Source organism: Rosa chinensis, chromosome 4 (genome assembly GCF_002994745.2).
Source record: "Rosa chinensis cultivar Old Blush chromosome 4, RchiOBHm-V2, whole genome shotgun sequence".
Lineage (NCBI taxonomy): Eukaryota > Viridiplantae > Streptophyta > Magnoliopsida > Rosales > Rosaceae > Rosa > Rosa chinensis.
This window is the reverse complement of record NC_037091.1, coordinates 32532456-32552004: the sequence shown is the minus strand read 5'-3', so window position 1 is coordinate 32552004 and position 19549 is coordinate 32532456. Positions and strand designations below refer to the sequence as shown.

General features: G+C 38.2%; 1 protein-coding gene across 1 annotated transcript; it reads right to left on the bottom strand.

Annotated features, from left to right (window-relative positions):
• Positions 1-4273: 4273 nt before the first annotated feature.
• Positions 4274-19229, bottom strand: LOC121052832. The gene is made up of 4 exons (XM_040518721.1): positions 19146-19229; positions 5222-7731; positions 5026-5131; positions 4274-4927 (listed from the first exon to the last, which is right to left on the bottom strand). Exons 1-4 carry the CDS (start codon positions 19227-19229, stop codon positions 4274-4276), a joined length of 3354 nt encoding a protein of 1117 aa, XP_040374655.1.
• Between the last annotated feature and the right edge of the window lie 320 nt (positions 19230-19549).

Below are 19549 nucleotides of genomic sequence, written 5' to 3'. Positions count from 1 at the left end.
TTCCGACTTTGTTTATTCTTTTCAGAAATATACATACGCATAGCACTACACCAAAACAATAATATGATCAATGATGTACCATAATGCAAGGGAGGCAAACAAGTGTATTAAACAGATTTCATAAAATTGAGGCATTTCGATCAATATGTAAACGAGGGACTTACGTATCCACGATAGACATCCAATCTCCTGTGGGTAAGCGTCTTTTCAGCGGGTCCATAAAATAGGCAGTTCCTTTCTCCGGATCAACTAGTGTCAACACCCAATGATCACTACATGTATACAAAATGTCATATATCTTGAACACTAATTTGTTATATATGTTCAGACACAGTAGATATGAAAGTTTGCAAACATTCATTAACTTACCCTGAGTTATATGGCAGCATGAACATCTGCCCTGGTTTAGCAGTTACAAGTCTATCTTTGATGTGTTGGGCCTTGACAGTTCCATTCCCACACCCCACAGCACCAATAAGTGAAGGGTCAACAAACGCAACCATGTCCAGCATTTTATAAGCCTTCAACTTATCATAGAGGTACCTAATAACAAACATTTGCACCAACTCATTGGGTTTCAACAACTATACTCCTTATCAAGGCATTACGGACAAAGCATATATATATATATATATTTATATTTCTATAATATCAGTTCAAGGACTTTTTCTACCTCTGATACACAGCAATGCAAGTTCCAGTTACTTCCCTCATGCTTGCAAGTCGCCTAACATCTTTTCCCAATATAAATGTCTTACGAGAATATCCAAACACTTCAGGCTCCATGTAGAAGTTGATTGTATTCCCATCTTTGAATGCATCCTCACCCCACAAACATAACATGTTCAGTGAAGCTGGCAACGATGGTGCCAATTTGGCCAAGCCAAATTCAATCTCCGAGTCCTCTTTCCCTATCTCTTTCCTTTTCTTCTTCTTATCAGCTTTATCCTTGGTAGGTTTCTAGAATAAGAAAATAAATGTAAGGTACAAATCATAAATATAAGCTACATATCTACAATTAAGTGAATTTCTATAAACAAATGAATGTTATCAAAGTAGCTACAGGTTGAATTATACACAATTCTTACCTTGACTGCAGATTTTATGACTAGGTGTTTAGGCCATGCGACCCAACTCCCCATAGCCTGCTTCACTGTTTCAATTTCATCTTTCACAGGAAATGACACTTTTGCTTTCTCCTCAAGCGCGGCATAGATGGAAACACGCACATTACCATCCCCTAATGGAGTGCCATGAACGAGTTGGGAAGGATCCTCGCACTCCATAATAGTGGCATAAGCAACAATATGTTCAACAGAACCTATTGCCAACTTGCAATCAACCTCAGCTACGTTTGACTAAAAAATGGACCAAAAAAACAAGATTTATAGTTGTTCCCTATATATATTCGAAATAGTAACAGATTTAAATGTAGTCGACAAGCATACTCATAAGCAACTCATAAGCATTCTATGAGTAACAACATGCTGCAAGCTTCAGACAGTTTCAGAAAAGTGGTGACTTGAAAGAAAAATTCACCAACAATTATTCTTTCAATGATTTGAAGCACAACTTTCCAGATTTCAAGTAGACATGCAAAGCTACTATTTTCCAGAGTTTCATGCTATTCGCAGTTCAAATGAATTGTCAAACAAGAATCTAAAGTGACAGAAACGCTGAATAAAACAGAAATCCTGAAACAGTGCAGTTTGATCAAAATAGCATAAGTATTTCATTTTAACTTTGTTTTTCACGAAACCAAGTTCAAAATGATCATTGAAGAGTCTCCTTTAAGCTGTCAAAAACTGAGAGTAAAGCTACAAGTAAAGGTTTTTCAAAAATCATGAAATGCCCCACTGGTTCAGCTTGGGTGTCAAACACATGTATGCAGTAATCGAACTTTAATCTTTTTCCAGTTCATTATTCGCTTTAAGTAAAACCAAATTACCTTTAATGTAGGTTGACGCATCGTCAAATCCACATATTCTGCTCCCTCCTCATTCTCCGGCTCCTTGATATCTATCATATTGACATTTTCTTCAACAGCCTCATTGACCTCCTCACGGTTGACAACTACTTTCTCAAGCAACTTGGGAAACTCATTCCCTTTCTTGCACCTAGGACTTTTATCCAACCTGCCTTCCTTAACAACCTTTGTCCCTTTCCTTTTACACATGATGGTTTTGTTTTCCATTTCTTCAAAAACGCTCAGAATTTTAGCTCCATCCACATTGTTCACTACTTCTTCCAACGGACCTTTATCCGTTTCTTGAGCAATCTCATTAGCTGTCATTGAGCAGCTTCCATGGCCAGATACATGTGGGTGAATAGTTGCAGCCTCTTTTCCATTTATCTTTGCTTCAAGTTCAGCAAACTTGGCCGCCCACATAGCCCGCTCATCTGCAACAATTTTTTTCCTCGCTTCCTTGATTATCTCATCCCTTGCCTCCTCTAGTATCTTCTCCCTTGCCTCCTCTACTATCTTCTCTCTCTCCTCTGACAATATTTTCTGCACACTAAGTCTGACAGTAGCTTCTATGCTCTCCTTTCTACGTTTAGGGAGGTGGAAGTAAGTAGAGGGAGTGACAAAACCTCCTACTCCCCGCACTCTTCCCCCATGCTCCGGAGTCCCTAACGCCAATGTTAAGACATCATTACTTCCTTCAGCGCTTAGCTCTCCACTGTCAAGCTTTCTTTTCAAGTTTGTCTGACAGTTTAGATTAGGAAATATCATCACATATCATCTAAACAAACCTTATACATACAAAAATAGTCCAATAAATATATGGACTTACTATCTTTTCAGCCGTCTTTGCTGACTCCTCATCCTTGAAACTGCCATCCTTTGTCTGTCGTCCTCTTATCCACAAAGTGGCCCTATCAACTTCTCCATCACTCATTCCATCAGCCTACAAAATAGGATAGTTAATGCATACATTACAACTAGGAACCCCACATAAGTAAGGTAGAAAACAGTTTCACTAACCAACTCAGCCTCCAACCCTGCATATCCTTTACGGGACATTCTATGAGGATACTTATTCTTGCTGCGCCTCTCTTGTTGCTCACGACGCTTTTCCTGCAAAATAGGGGTACTAATTAGTTAAATGAGTATTCGATATTTACATAACTGCATTTTATATGACTACAACTAAATGATTGAAATACAAGTGCATTTATACCAAGAATGAGGGCTTTGTCCGCATTTTGACAAATTCTGTCCAGTGATCAGCATTGATGAAAGGATAATCATCTGGAGGATATTGCAAGGCTTCAGGATCATCCAAATAGGGGATAACGTACTTGGAAGTAAGTAGACACTTGAATTGCCTCCACTTTCTTGCAGCAGATTCCAAAACCAATTTTTTATGCTCAGGACCAATCAAAAATGGAATCTGTGCACATTTCATTGCTAACTATCAGTTCAAGTTCAGAAACTACTGAAAAATGAAAACAATGAACACTATCATACCAACCTAACTAACTACACCTTCAATACTAAACAAAATAGATAAGGAACTTAATCACCTGAACACGTTGCCAGATTTTGTTCTTCTCTTCAAGAGTTACGGCTTTCCAATTTTCCCTTATTACCGGTACCTTCCTTCTTGCCAACACACCAATGTAGCTTTGCATTTGCTTAGCCACCTTCCCACAAGGGGTCCCTTTTCTGTTAAATAAAACAACCTTCTTGCATTTACGACTCTTGCGGTTTGTAATGCGTGACATAGTCACCGCATGCCGCTTCAGCAACTTTAGGCCCCCAGTTGATTCAAGTTCTTTCTTTTTTGACTTTCCCTTTTTTGAATGAGATCCATCGGAAAATGATGATGATGTCGGTGACTTCAAAGACTTAGTCTTCTTAGGCTTCGAACGATTTTCTTTCGACTTTCTCTTCTTTGATACACTAGCAGATTGTGATGCAGCCATTATCTACACAAATGTTAGCCCCATTAGTACATCAAATCCACATATATGAGTAACTTGTATAACAAACATATAAGCTGCATATTAGTAAACAAATCTGCTAATGTTTAAAATAACAGACACTTTAACATATATTACTACAAATATTAATGCAGAAAATAACAGTAATTAAATAAACAAACACTTAACACATATCCAAGCAAAAATAAGAGTATTTAAAATAACAAACACTTAACACTTGGTACAATCATGTAAACAGAAAATAACCAACATTAAAAACATATTTAGTGAGCCAAGTATCCTTTAGGCATGACAATTATAAATTACATCAATACGACTATATGAACTACTCTCCCTCAACTACTATATCCTCATTCCCTGCACGCCTATAACCCATTGGCTCCTCATCTTGAGAGTTATCATGTGACTGAATAGCTGGCATTGTAGTTGCGATGGGGGGGTGGGAAAGAATGGTGTCCCCAACATCATCCTCCTGAACAGAATCAATGTAATCTCTTTTTGGATCTCTCACCACAACTGCCCACCTACGATCTACAGGGTCTTCAACATAAAATATTTGCTCCACACTTTTTCCCAAAACAAAACAGTCATTTAGATAACCTTTCCTATTTAAATTAACTAAAGTGAACCCAAGATCATCTTCTCTAACACCCTTCTCATTCTCTACCCAATCACACTTAAAAATAGGAACCCTAAAATGACCATAGTCAAGCTCCCATATTTCGGTAATCACCCCATAGAAGCTCATGTCTTCAGTAATAGGGTTTTTATCCTTAGCACTAGCTACTTGAGGAGTCTTAGCAACCAAATAAACCCCACTGCTTTGTGTTGACCTAAGATCATCGCGCACCTTAGTGTTATATTGCACTCCCCCTATTCGGTAACCACTAAACTTCGGGACTTCATGGCTTGGTTGATCTGCTAGCCACCTCACAATCTCAGGGACATCACAACCTGGTTCAGCAACCTTTGATTCAACCTGCAAAATAAAATAAAACATTATACCAACTGTGTTCTGGATTATTAAAAGCTTTATCAGTCTATAAATTACAGTTACATTAAATGGAAACTACTTACCCTCTCCTTCACCCACTGAGCAAAAGTCATGTTTTGTTTGTCCACCAACCACTTTTTATTCTTTTTGTACTTGGGGAACTCCCTCTTCAACTGTTTCGTGTGTTCCCTACACAAATATTTATTAAGTATTAGTGTATAAGCATTAGAACAAGAAAATAAGCAAAACTGTAAAAAACATAGATAGTGATCAACTTACAAAAAGTAGCTTCTAAATTCTTCAGTGTTTTGAAGCACGCAGAGATGAGCTTGCTGAAATTCTTTGCCATAAACAGACTCAACAGTTGCACCAGAGGTAGGCTTGTCAGCTGTGATGTTTTCTTTTGGGATGCCAACAGTCCTATCATCAAAGAAAAGTTCACCTAAAAACTCAAGCGCCTCTTCAGCTATGTAACACTCAGCAATGCACCCTTCCGGATGCGTTTTATTCCTAACATAGCCCTTGCAGACCTTCATATATCTTTCGAAAGGATACATCCATCGGAAGCAAACCGGTCCACATAGCGCAACTTCTCTAACCAAGTGGACTGTTAAATGAATCATTATGTCAAAGAAAGATGGCGGAAAGTACTTCTCAAGCTCACACAAAGTTTCGACCAGATCACTTTGGATTTTGGGAAGCCTTGAAGCATCTATAGTCTTGCTGCAAATTTCATTAAAAAAAAGGCCAAGCCTGATTACTGCAACCCTGACCGGTTTTTCCAACACCCCTCGGATAGCAATTGGGAGCAGCTGTTGCATTAACGCATGACAATCATGGGATTTAAGTCCAATCAGCCTCAAATCATCCATTGAAACAAGGTTTGAAATGTTTGAAGAGTAGTTTTCAGGAACCTTCATGCCATGAAATGATCCACACATACATCTTTTTTCATCTAATGTTAGGTTCCAGCTTGCCAATGGCAAGCGCTTCTTTTTCGGACCATCTACATTTGGGTGCAATCCACATCTTATACCCATTTCCGCCAAGTCCAAACGAGTTTTCAAACCGTCTTTGGTTTTTCCTGGAATGTTCAACAACGTCCCTATTAGACTATCACACACATTTTTTTCAATGTGCATGACATCAAGGCAGTGCCTAACAGGGAGATACTTCCAATATTCAAGCTCAAAGAATATCGACTTCTTCTTCCAACATGGCCTAGTTTCATCCTTAGCCCCCCTATAAGCAGGAGCAGGTTTTTTTTTTCCAAACGGCCAATGTGGAACTTCAGCCTCCACCCTGCTCAACAATTCTTCTCCAGTCAATGGCACTGGAGCTGCTACATGTTCTGGCTGGTTATTGAAAGCAGCCCTTAGCTTTCGGTAAGGATGGTGTCTTCCTAAAAATCGCCGATGAATGGTGTAGGCCATCTTTCCCCCGTGAACTAGCCTTGTAGGTTTTGTTTTATCAAGGCAAATCGGACATGCATTGTAGCCTTTCACTATACTCCCTGAAAGGTTACCATACGCTGGAAAATCATTGATTGTCCAGAATAGTAGAGCCCTAAGAGTAAAAGTTTCATTTTTGATGGCATCGTAAACTCCATTCACCCCTTCCCATAGCAGCTTTAAGTCATCTATTAATGGTTCAAGGTAAACATCGATGTCGTTTCCTGGTTGTTTAGGGCCCGATATCAATAAGGTAAGCATCATGTGTTTCCTCTTCATTACCAACCATGGAGGTAGATTATAGGTTACCAAAATAACGGGCCAACAACTATACTTGCTGCTTAAGGAGCTAAAGGGATTGAACCCATCCGTTGACAATGCAAGTCGTAGGTTTCGTGGCTCATTACCAAAATCTGCCCATTTTTCATCTACCAACTTCCAAGCCGCAGAATCTGCAGGATGGCGAATTAAGCCATCCTTGTTTCTCTCGGTGGCATGCCAAGTTAAGGCCTTTGATGTTTCAGTTGATTGAAACATTCTTTTGAACCTAGGAATAGGAGGGAAATACCATAACACTTTTGCAGGGACTCCCTCTCTTTCTTTCTTGTTTTTGCATTTTTTCCACCTAGATGTACCACATGTAGGACAAATAGTGTCATCGGCATATTGTTTTCTGTACAGAATACAGTCATTAGGGCATGCATGTATTTTGGTGTAATCCATTCCTAATGCACTCAAACTCTTCTTTGCTTCGTACACAGAGGAAGGTATCTCGTTTCCTTCCGGCAGATACTCAGCAAAGGCAATCAACCAGTCCGAGTAAGCCGAATCACTCATCCCATGCTTGGCTTTCAAGTTGTAAAGCCTCACAAGCACATTCATCTTGGTGTGCCTATTGCAACCAGGGTACAAGGGTTTGTTGGCATCGTCAACAAATTTCTTGAATTCATTACACTCACTCGAAAGCTCCTCATCCTCATCACCTTCCAACTCCACATCACTATCTAATTCTACTTCATAATCTGCCCTCATGTTACCCTGTACAGAGTCAGATTCAATTGGCTCTGATTCAAGACTTTCACTATCCTTATATGATCCCGACTCCACTACAACCTCCCCATGTTCTGTCCATTTCACATAATCTGTGTCAATCCCATTTACAAACAAGTGATCCTTTATCACTTGTGCAGAAAAATCTTTCACATTTGCACACTTTGTGCAAGGACAACAAATACGGTTAGGGTCTCTAGCATTTCCCAAAGCAAACTGACAAAACTCTGCCACCCCTAACTTATATTCATGAGATCTCCTATCAGCATGCACCCATGACCTATCCATCTACATTAAACAAAAACCACAAACCAAAACTACATCATCGAGCAACAAAACCCCAATCACATATCCTGCATGCATTCACTAAGTTCCATAAACTCTACCAATTCAAACTCTGGTACTCTTAATCACCGACAGCAGTTTATTTACATATATACATGCTCCAATATCAGGCAATGAGAAAAAAAAATATCGACACATATTCAGGCTAAGCAAATTCAATAACAAGGACAACAGAATAGCATAATATATATAGAAAAACAAATCGATATACATTTAGGGTAAGAAAATCCAATAACAAGACAGAATAGTATGCCACAATATATGAAGAAAAACAAATCGATACACATTTAGGCTAAGCAAATCCAAAAACAAAAATGCAAAAAAAAAAAAAAAAAAATTAAAGGAGGTTCATGAACAAACACATATCATATTCTCCATTGGGAAAAGCTATGCTAAAACAACATCCAAACAATTCTCCAATAAGAACATTAACTGCAGATGTAGTATATATGAACCAAACCAGTCCTACACATTTCACCTGAACAAATCCAATGATACCATGATATATATTAAGCATAGAACAATAGATTTCAACAAATTAAAGCTTCAAAACAAATTTAATAGCAGTCCACAAATTCAACAGTGAAGCTCACAGTACTCACCAATCCAGCTCCAGCAATGAATACGAACAATAGCAGTGAAGCTCAGTGCACGAGTCCAACTCACTCTACAGCTTCTTCCAACTCCACCAGATATATATGCCTTAATTGTGCGGCTGCTGAGAATAATAAACAAGGCCATCAGATTTAGGAAGAAAGGTCAACAACTCCTAGCTTCCATAATGCATGACTAGACAAGACCTAAATGAAATTTGTTCAATAAAACTACCAGCGCCAAAGGCCATAGTTTTTTTGTAACCTATTGGCATTCTTGAATAAAGACTAGAATCTGCAGGATTTGGAAGCTTGTACAACATGTTTTGTTAAATGCTGGCAATTCTAGATATTAGTAGTGTTGCTAAGCCGTAGTTTCTTTAAATGAGGACTTTGAAAATACTTTCAGTCAAGTTCCCTAACAGCCTTGGGAGGGAGTAGAGTTTAAGTGGTTCAAATTTAACATTTGAAGTCACAATATTGAACTTTCAAAAGCAACAACATTGACCCTAGACTGAAACAGTTTCGATGTATAGTCTATGAGACCACTCTTGGTAACCGGATGACAGTTCTACATCTTTTATGTCTTCTAAGTTTAGTAATCTAATTATGTCTCGACAAGCTAAAACAAATTTGCATCATGTTCAACACTGCATCACATGATCACACTATCCTCATGCATCTTTCACAACAGTAGATGATAAACACATAACAGCAGTGAAACATTTGTAGAGTCAAAATGTGGGGTAACTAACTAGCACTTGAATGCATGCATAAAACAACCATTCACTTAATTTCATTTTTTTTTAGCCTTCTGTTGGTATTTGAGTCTTTTGACATTCTCCTCTTCCACCCTATCAATTCCCAAGAGGGATAAGACTCTTCATATGATTGTAGGAAGAAAGGTCTTAAGCACATATATCATAGGACTCCCTTCTTCCCTAAAAACTAGCTTTTACCACATTATTTCCTCCCGTTAGTAATAATCACATCACTTTCTATAAGCAAGATTAGCATGAAAAAATTCATTGCAAGCCAATAAAACTCATTCTTCCCTGTCCCAACAAGAAGAAACTGAAAAAAGAAAAGCTCAGAAAACTAGTTCCAACCAAATAGATACATGTTTTTAAAGTGCATATTCACAACTTGCTTTTCGTACACTATCATACCTGAGGTGAAAAACAAATATATCCAAACTTCAAAACGATATTTGTACACAAAAAAACAATTAGGCCTGTTTTGAAATGCTGTCCTTGACTTATGGAATACTAATTGAAGAAAAATCACCACATTTTCGGTTTGGAAAGTAAGATTCACATTCAACATTCAAGCAATACAAGCCAATGGAAACTGAAAGTCACCATGATACTCTACACTTTCAATATTGTAACCGAACCCTCTATTTTTCCATGAAGTTACAATCACTTTACTGCACAGAATATACATCTTCAATCAAGGCAAATGCGAAAAGAACACTGAATCTACTAAGCCTAAACTAAATTCACTTTCTGGGGTCTAACAATATCATGAAAAGATCAAATCATATTCCAAACACTAACACCATCAACTCACCACCAATTTAGATAATCTAGATTGTAAGTCTGAACCAATCAAATACTATTTTGTTCCCTGGACTCTAATCAAACAGAGTTGCTATTTGTTACGACATTACTTGAGCAATTTACATGTCAAAAACCTTATCTCCATTTGACAAATCAGTTATCCAATTTCCTAAAGCAACAGTCTTTTCCGTTGAAAAAAAATCCCCAAAAAACCCTAAAATCAAAATCAGGAAATCCAAACATGGTAGAATGAGGCGAACAGACCAAGTCTAGAGAAGGAGAATTCGTGGGAAACCACTCACACAATCACAGTAACTACATCATTTTTTTTTCTTTGTGGGCATGCTTGTTTTTGCTTTCTTAGTTCAATACAATCACATAACTAATGAAAATAAGCATGAATTACATGAATTTAGATGACCCATATTCGAGAGGTGGAATTGGAATCTTACCTGAACCCACAAGCTTCGACAGATCACAGTGGAGGTTAAGTCTGGTAGGATTCGCCGTCAAACTGCTCACTATAGACGGGTTCGTGGCCGGAGCACCATTAATAGCGAGTGACGGATAGAAAAGAGAAAGAGAGAGAGAGAGATCTGCTCAGTGGTTTCAAGTAGGCTGCGCAAGAACAACAAGGTCACTGCTTCGTGGTGATTTTGCTTAGAATCAAAACTCCAAGCGGCTTCCTATTTGGTTTGCATCTGAGGGGAGATGAGAGAGGGAATGGGTTGGCATGGCTTCTGAGAGATAGATCTAATCGAGATGCATGTGCATGTTTTGATGACAGATGGTGTTTTCATGAGAGAGCCATGGTGTTTTGATGAGAGAGTGATGGTTTTTGATGAAGTTGAGAAGAGAGCTACTCGACGAGAGGAAACGGCTGTTTTGACAAAGTGAGAGTAAATCCAATAAACCTAGCTAGCTAATTAAGTTGTCAAAGGTGCGCGGGCTTTTAATTTTTGCTTTATAAATCAGACAACATAAACACGAAGTTTTGTTGTCTGATTGTGAACAAATTAAATCTCAGCTAAGGTTCCAAAGAGGGAAAAGTTCCCGCTATAATATGCAACCAAAGTAACATGCTAGCCAATGCTCATTTACACAACGGAAACAACTCATTTGGTTGTCTGATTATCAATTTGGTGCTATATATTTCAATCAAAACTTGGAGGTTTTTGGGGGGCTCGAGTGCCATTTTGGGCCAAATAAAGGCACATTCAAATATTTCCCACTTCATCACACAACAAAAAGTCAAAAACCGTTGTATCATGTTTTGCATGGTACTTTCATACAACAGATATAACTATACTGTTGTGCTATGTAGTACCAATTTGGAGCCAAATTTGAGTCGATCTGGGAGGGAAATCTGCCGCTATTTTTTTTTTATGATTCAGACAACAGATTATTCTTGTAACCGTTGTGCAATGACCTTCTAAACAAAAACTTCATAATTTTAACCACCTTATACAACGTAAGTTTACTAAACATGTTGTGTGATTCACTTTTCTTCATCACACAACACATTTTTTTTTTCGTTGTGCAAAAAGTGTTGTCTGATAACAAAATTGGTGTAGTGGGTACAAGAACTGCCAAGCAAACAACAGAGTAGCAGCCAATTACAAGAGGTATAGAGAGTCTAAAGAACAAGAGGCTCACTATATGGAAGAAGGAGGTCATGACCTAGATGTCAACCTTACAATTGCAGACTTCAATGGCAAAGAGGAACTTGCTAAGTCAATGGATGCTCTCAATCTTGACTGATCTGCTTTATTTATTTTCCAAAGACAGATGTGAAGACATAATGCCTCATTTTTAATTAGACTATTGCTTGCTTGGTCTTAAAGTTTATTACAATAATGGTTTGATGAATTAGAACAAGACCTTGATTTGATTATCGTTGGCTCATTAATAAATTTTGAATTTTATTCTCAAGCACTGAATTTATTCAAATTTATTTACTACACATATTTACATGGTTTGAAATTGCAATATAAAGATGTAAAGCAATACATCTAGAGAAAAAATTATTATTAGAATGAAAAGATTATTATTCTACTAAAATAGAAATACTCTAAAGAATCTGAGATATATTTAAAGTCAAAGACGCTCTGTATGCACCAAGAGCTAATCGAACCTTGTTAAGTTTCAAAGATATTCGTGCCAACTGTTATCATGGAAAAACACATTGTGAGAATGGAACTGAATACATTTATATTACCTCTAATGAATGTGGAAGGAAACGCATTTTAGAGAAACTTATGAGTCAATCTAGTGGACTGTACCTCACTACGATTTGGATCATTGAATCCTATACTGTCACCAACAGTGAAATGTGGGACACTGACTCATACAGGCTTTGGCATGACCGCCTAGGGCACCCCGGTCGTGACATGATGACCCGTATTTTAACGAACTCATATGGACATCCCTTCTTTCGAGTGAAAAATAAAATGGGACAAAAATCCTTCACACTGCACGGTGTCGGTTCTAGTACTGCTCAAATGCAGTCATTGCCTTCTGAAGTACCAGAAGCACTACCACTCTCCCATTATGCCTCATTGACTATTTCAAAGGCACATCACTCGTTTTGCAAAGCCTGCTCTTTAGCAAAAACAGGATCGAGACCTTCCTATGCTAAAGATATAAAATAAAACATTCCATTCTTATAAAGGATATAAGGAGATATCTGTGGACCTATCCATCCAGAATGCGGACCATTTTAAGTACTTTATGGTTCTGGTGGATACTTCGACACACTGGTCACATGTCGCTTTATTGTCCACAAGAAATGCTGCAAAACTCCTAGCACAGATTATACATCTAAGGTCTCACCACCCTGATAACCCTATCAAGTCTATAAGGCTTGATAACGCTGGAGAGTTTACATCAAAAGCATTTGATGAATATTACATGCCTATTGGGATCGATGTAGAGCATCCTATACCCCATATGCATACACAAAACGGTCTCGCAGAAGCCACCATCAAAAGGCTACAGATGGTGGCTAGGGCATTGGTTATGCGCACCAACCTGCCTATATCTACCTGGGGTTATGCAATATTGCACGCAGCTTTACTTATTCATTTCAGACCCACAGCTAGCTAACCATTTTCTGCATACCAATTGGTAACTGGATATGAGCCTGACATTTCACACTTACGCATATTTGGTTGAGCAGTATATGTGCCTATTGCGCCCCCACAGCGCACCAAAATGGGTCCTCAGAGATGATTAAGTATTTATGTTGGATACGAATCCCCAACAATTATCTGCTATTTGGAAACCTTGACAGGCGATCTCTTTACCGCTAAATTTGCGGACTGTCACTTTGATGAGACAGTCTTCCCGTCATTAGGGGGAGATAGAAAAAAGGATTTTCCAAGGGAACGACAGGAATTGTCGTGGTTTGTTCCCACTCTGTCTCATTTTGATCCCCGCACTTCACAAAGTGAAAGTGAAGTGAAAAGAATAATCGATCTTCAGAATGTAGCAGATTCGATGCCTGATGCGTTTACTGATATCACAAAAGTGACGAGATCACATATACCAGCTGCAAATGTGCTTGCAAGGTTAGAAGTCCCCAACAAGGGGCACGGTGTCGCAGATAGAGGCACTGCAACCGCACTTAGTGGAGGTGTGGTTGAGGCCGTGGCTCCCCAAGGAAGAGGGGGAGGTCACTTGGTTCGATTGACACTCACCCAAGGAAGAAGAGGGTGAGTAAGGCACAAACCAATCATCAATGTATAGAATCCCTTTCATGAGATTGTCTCTGATTATAGTTATGTCCATGAATCAATACTGGAGGACGCTCCGATGTTAAAAATGATTCCAGAGAACAAAGAAATCTCAGAGGATTATGAGAGTGCATATGAGTTGATAGAAAGATCTTCCATACACATTGATGATATATACTATTGCTCAAGGAATCATAGAGCACGATGGTATCGAACCATGCTCTGTTGCAAAATGTCAACAAAGAGCAGATTGGCCTAAATGGAAAGAATCAATCTAGGTAGAATTAGATTCTCTGACAAAGAGACAGGTATTTGGTCAGGTAGTGCTAACCCTACCAAGTGTAAAGCCTGTAGGACATAAATGAGTCTTTGTCAGAAAGCGTAATGAGAAGAATGAAGTCCTGAGGTACAAGGCTCGCCTTGTGGCGCAAGGTTTCTCACAACGCCCTGGAATTGACTACAAGGAGACATACTCTCCCGTAATGGACGTTATAACATTCCGCTACTTAGTTGCTTGGTAGTTTCAGAAGAACAGGAAATGCAGCTCATGGATGTGCTTACTGGATATCTCTATGGGGATCTAGATTCAGAAATATATATGAAAGTGCCTGATGGCCTTACATTACCCAAGTCAAGTGACTCTAAACCACAGAGTGCGTTTGCAACTAGTTTGAAACGCTCACTTTATGGATTAAAACAATCCAGGCGGACGTGGAATACCCGTCTAAGTGACTACTTGATTGGGACGGGATATAAGAACGATGAATTATGCCCCTGCGTATTCATAAACAAAACAAGTTCCGAATTTGCAATTGTAGCAGTATATGTCGATGATATGAACATAACAGGTACTCTTGATGAAATAAGAGAAACCGCGAGCTACTTGAAATCTGAATTTGAGATGAAGGATCTTGGGAAAACTCGATTCTGTCTAGGCCTTGAACTAGAACACCGAGTTTGTGGAATATTAATCCACTAGTCTGTATATGTCTAAAAGTCAGGCGATATAACATGGACAAAGCATATCCTGCTAGCACTCCCATGATCGGTCAAAGTTTGGATGCAAGGAAAGATCCATTTCGTCCAAAAGTAGATGACGAAGAGGTGTTGGGAGCTGAAATTCCCTATCTATGTGCACTAGGCGCATTATTGTACTTAGCCCAATGTACTTGACCAGACATTGCATTCTCAGTGAACTTGTTAGCTAGATTTAGCTCAGCGCCAACGCAACGTCACTAGAATGGTATCAAGAACATTTTACGATACGTAAAAGAAACCATTGACTTGGGACTGTTCTTTCCCTACAGAGAGACAAGAGGGACCGCAGATGGAACTGTAATCCCTAAAGGAAATGTTGATGGCGAAAGCGCCAATCACTACACTAAAATGCCAAATAACATTTTGGTTGGTTTTGCTGATACTGGGTACCTCTCTGACCCACATAAAGATCGTTCTCAAACTGGTTATGTATTTACCATTGGGAACACGGCGATATCTTGGAGATCAACCAAGCAAACTCTTGTGGCTACCACCTCGAACCACTTAGAGATCATTGCTCCACATGGGGCAGTTCGTGAGTGTGTATGGTTAAGAGCTATCATCACACATATTTGAGGGACTAGTGGTTTGAGTTCTACCACTGAAGAGCCTACTTGCATTTATGAAGATAATGCAGCTTGCATCGAACATATGAAGCTAGGATATATCAAGGGTGATAATACAAAACACATATTGCCAAAGTTTTTCTACAATCAACAACAACAGATCCTCCTCAAGATTCAAGTGAATCAAGTAAGGTCTGAGGAGAATGTGGCAGATTTGTTCACCAAATCATTGCCTAAGGACACATTTGAGAAACATGTGAAAAGTATAGGAATACGAAGACTTTCCAAGCTCCCTTGATTAATATAAGTATCAGGGGGAGGTGTAGACGTCAGGGGGAGTCTAACACACACATGTCATACTCAAATGTAAATGGTGCGTTGTGCTCTTTTCCTTCGACCAAGGTGTATTTTTTGTCCCACATGGTTTTTATTGTTACTTGGCAAGGTTTTTAGTGAGGCAACAACTCATGCACCATTTCGTCTTTGACTTGGCACAAGGGGGAGTGTTAAAGGAAAAACACATTATGTGCCTTCGTCAAAGCGACTGACGGAGAAGGAATCAAGGAATCAGTGATTACCATCAATCAGCGCAATTACTGATCAATCAGCATTTAGTATCATTAATGTAATTGATATTTCTATTGTAATTCTATCCCTATATAAAGGGACTATGAAATGAAATGAGGAGACCAATCCCAATTCCAATTTACTTTTACATAAATCTTATATTGTGCATTATTTTTGTGCAAATATTTCAGGTAAATAATCAAATAACAATCAATTATATTACGTAGTATGAATACGTATATATCGTATCACACAACAAATCAATTTTAATCACACAACGGTACTTGTAAAATTTTGTCGTCTCATTAATACTCACACAACAGAACAAATATATAGTAGTTGTCCAATGTTAAATCACACAATGATGCCTATAAAATTTTGTTGTCTCATTAGTACTTACACAACAGAACAAATAGGTATCAGTTGCCCAATGCTAAATCACACAATGGTCCCTATAAAATTTTGTTGTCTCATTAGTACTCACACAACAGGTTCCATATTTTTCTGTTGTATGATAAGTTAACCAACAACAATATAGTATTACTTTCATTGTCTGAGTGTCATTTTTCTATTGTGTGAGAAGTTAACCAACAACGGTCCCTACTTACTTCTGTTGTCTGACTACATCGACACAACAATTGAATGTGCTCATCAGAATTGGTGCAACGGTTTTAAGCAGTGCATTGTGTCTATGATATTCACACAACGGTGTTTCACCATTGTATGAGTGTGCTCATCACACAACATCGAGATAGACGACAGACATGGTCCATATCACACAACAGATTTCCACTGTTGTGTGATGCAGTTTTTGTAGTAGTGTGGAATGCAACTTACAGATACGAAGCTACAGTCAAAGAGCATTCTTTAGCTCAAGATGAATGGATCATAGGTCTTCAAGTTGAGTACGGTACTACAGTAATAGAACTTGTTAGAGACAAAATCATTCCTCTTTACTTTAGTTTCCCTATCCCATATAAATTTCTAAATTTCTTCTAAGTTGTGTCTACAGTAATTATGTAATTTTTGTTCTTTTGTCTATCATTACACTAAAATATAAAAAATTATAGAAATTCCGTAAACTAATACAAATTGTTTGTAATTAGACATAGTATATTCAGTAGGGATAAAAGGAAAAATCTTTCACAAACTTGGACTATAAATTAAAGAGTCCATTACTCAATTGGTTCACCCAAATTATACTCTGTGTAGATACCTATAGCATAACTATGTTGCATAACTGTCATCAAGTATAAATATATAACACCCTTTTAGTGAGCCCACAAGTCATGATGGGACCCAACCATGACATAGATCATGTAGACCAACATCCAAGCTACCCTGTAGTATTCGAAGGCGGCCAAGACTTCGCCGAGAGGCCTCCCTCCTGGCCTTGCCAAGATGCTTCATATATAATATGTATTTCTAGACTAGAATGGTTCTTTTTCATCCCACATTGGAAAGCAAGTGAAAGAAGGAGGCTCCCTTATTTATAAAATGGACCTTCTCCCACTTAGATAAGTATCCCATTACAATATTTGTAATCTACTTGGGCCGCAAGGCCCATTAAAGTTGACGTATTCTCCCCTAAAGTGGGAAATGAACCACTATACTTCTCTCTCTCTCTCTCTCTCTCTCTCTCTCTAGTTAACTAGAGTATCCGGTTCTTAACGTTAATACTCTATAAGCACTATATCGGCCTAAGTGATTTGACGATTTGCCCCTGACGCTGGGCTTTGATTGTTTTACCCCTGAATCAAGGCCGGCCCTAAGGGCTGCTGCCTGAGGCAGCACCGGCTCTCGGGGGCCTTCGTAGTTTCTGTAGATGTGTTAAAGATACTATATATATTTTCACTATGCCAAAAAGGCCTTCAGACGACAGAACTGTTCTGTCGTCTGAACGAACAAAAATGTGTCGTCTAGTACGGTGTCGTCTCTTGGGGGTATCAGACGACAGAAGTGTTCTGTCGTCTGAAAAATCAGACGACATAAAAAAATAAAAATCTTGTGTTGTCTGATGAGTTTTTCATTTTGGGAACATTGTGATCTGTATCTTTAAAAGCATTCAAACAACAGTTTTGTATTGTCTGATAGACAAAACAACCACAGTATTTTTTAAATGCTATTGTGTGAAGCATATTTGCAAGACTTATTTGTGTGGTCTGAATGCCCTTAAATAAGAAATATGAAACCTCGTATGTAGTGTCTTATCTCATACAACAACAATTAAAGGTTGTGCTAATTTACTTTAAACGATAATTATATGTGGTCGTAAAGACCATCAGAGGACAATTAAGTGTCGTTTATGGGTAGGTTTGTATGACATTTAAGTGTTGTGTGAAAGGTTTTGAAATTATACATATGTGATGTTGGGAAATGGTTTAGACAATAGATATCATATTCTTTCTGTTATGTCAGTCTCATTACGACGACAATTTACTGTCGTTTGAGATTATTTAGACGACAAATATTTGTGGTCTGAATATAAAAAGGACCACTAATAGTATATGTTTTATATTGTCTGTAATCACATCCAATCACACTTATTTGTTGTTGTTATACACTTTAGCCAATACTTTCAACTAACTTATGTTGTTGTTTTGCCTTTCAGACTACAATTTTCTGTTGTCCCATTGTCAAAAAGACAATAGACTTCTTATTGGTTTTTGTGTTGTGTCTATGCAGCTGCAACCACACGTTTTGGTGTGCTTTTGTTGTAGCTTGCAGTTTGTGATGACACATTTTAGTAGTCCCCTGTACAATTGGTATGCATGCATTCTGGAAATTAAAATTGGCTATTCCTGAAATCATAAAATCCACATCCAAAATCATATTGCAATTTCCATTAATCCACCATTGTCTCATGTACACAAACCTAATCATCAGCATCAGTTCTAAATGGCCCATATCTACTAATCTGGGTAGCCAGTAAAATATATGCATGCAATACTTCTTGCTAATAAACCAGAAGCACTACACAATGTGGGCAACCAACTAAACAACATAGCAAAATAGCTAGCAGTACTGCAATCAAAATTTGGCCTATATATATATCAACTATGCATGTCCAAAAGTTGATGCTACATATCTTCAACTACTAATTAACCTACACATGCACTAGTTATCTTTGAACTTCATAACAAACTTTGCCCACTCTGCCCGTACAGATCAACATTCTCCATTGTGTAATAGTGATTTGCTTTTCTTTCCCACTGTAAGGACAGAAGCTTAGTTATGCATCACAATGGATTAATCCAATAAATCACTAGTACAATAGATATATTAGTTACTGATTACCTTAGCACTCCACTCTTGGTTTTTATCCTCCACTATATCCCTCATGTAATGCATAATCCAATATCCACAAGTCTTATCACCCATGTGCTCCGGAATGCCCTGAAAGAAATAAATATTTTCAGTACCTAATAAGCCTTGCCTGAACTGGAAAAATGCAAATATAAATAGTTAACTAGATGGGGAACACATACTGCACAGTTTTTCCATTGAACTGTCTTTCGGTCTTTCCTATGTTTTTGTGCATTGAATATTTAGATGGAGCTTCAACAACAACACAATACACAAAATTATGATGAAACTAACAACTTATAAATTGAGAATCGATATCTCCAAAAAAAAGAGGACTAAACCGTTTTGTACATAATACCAACAAAAAACCCATCAAGCTAGCTGCACTTACTTGT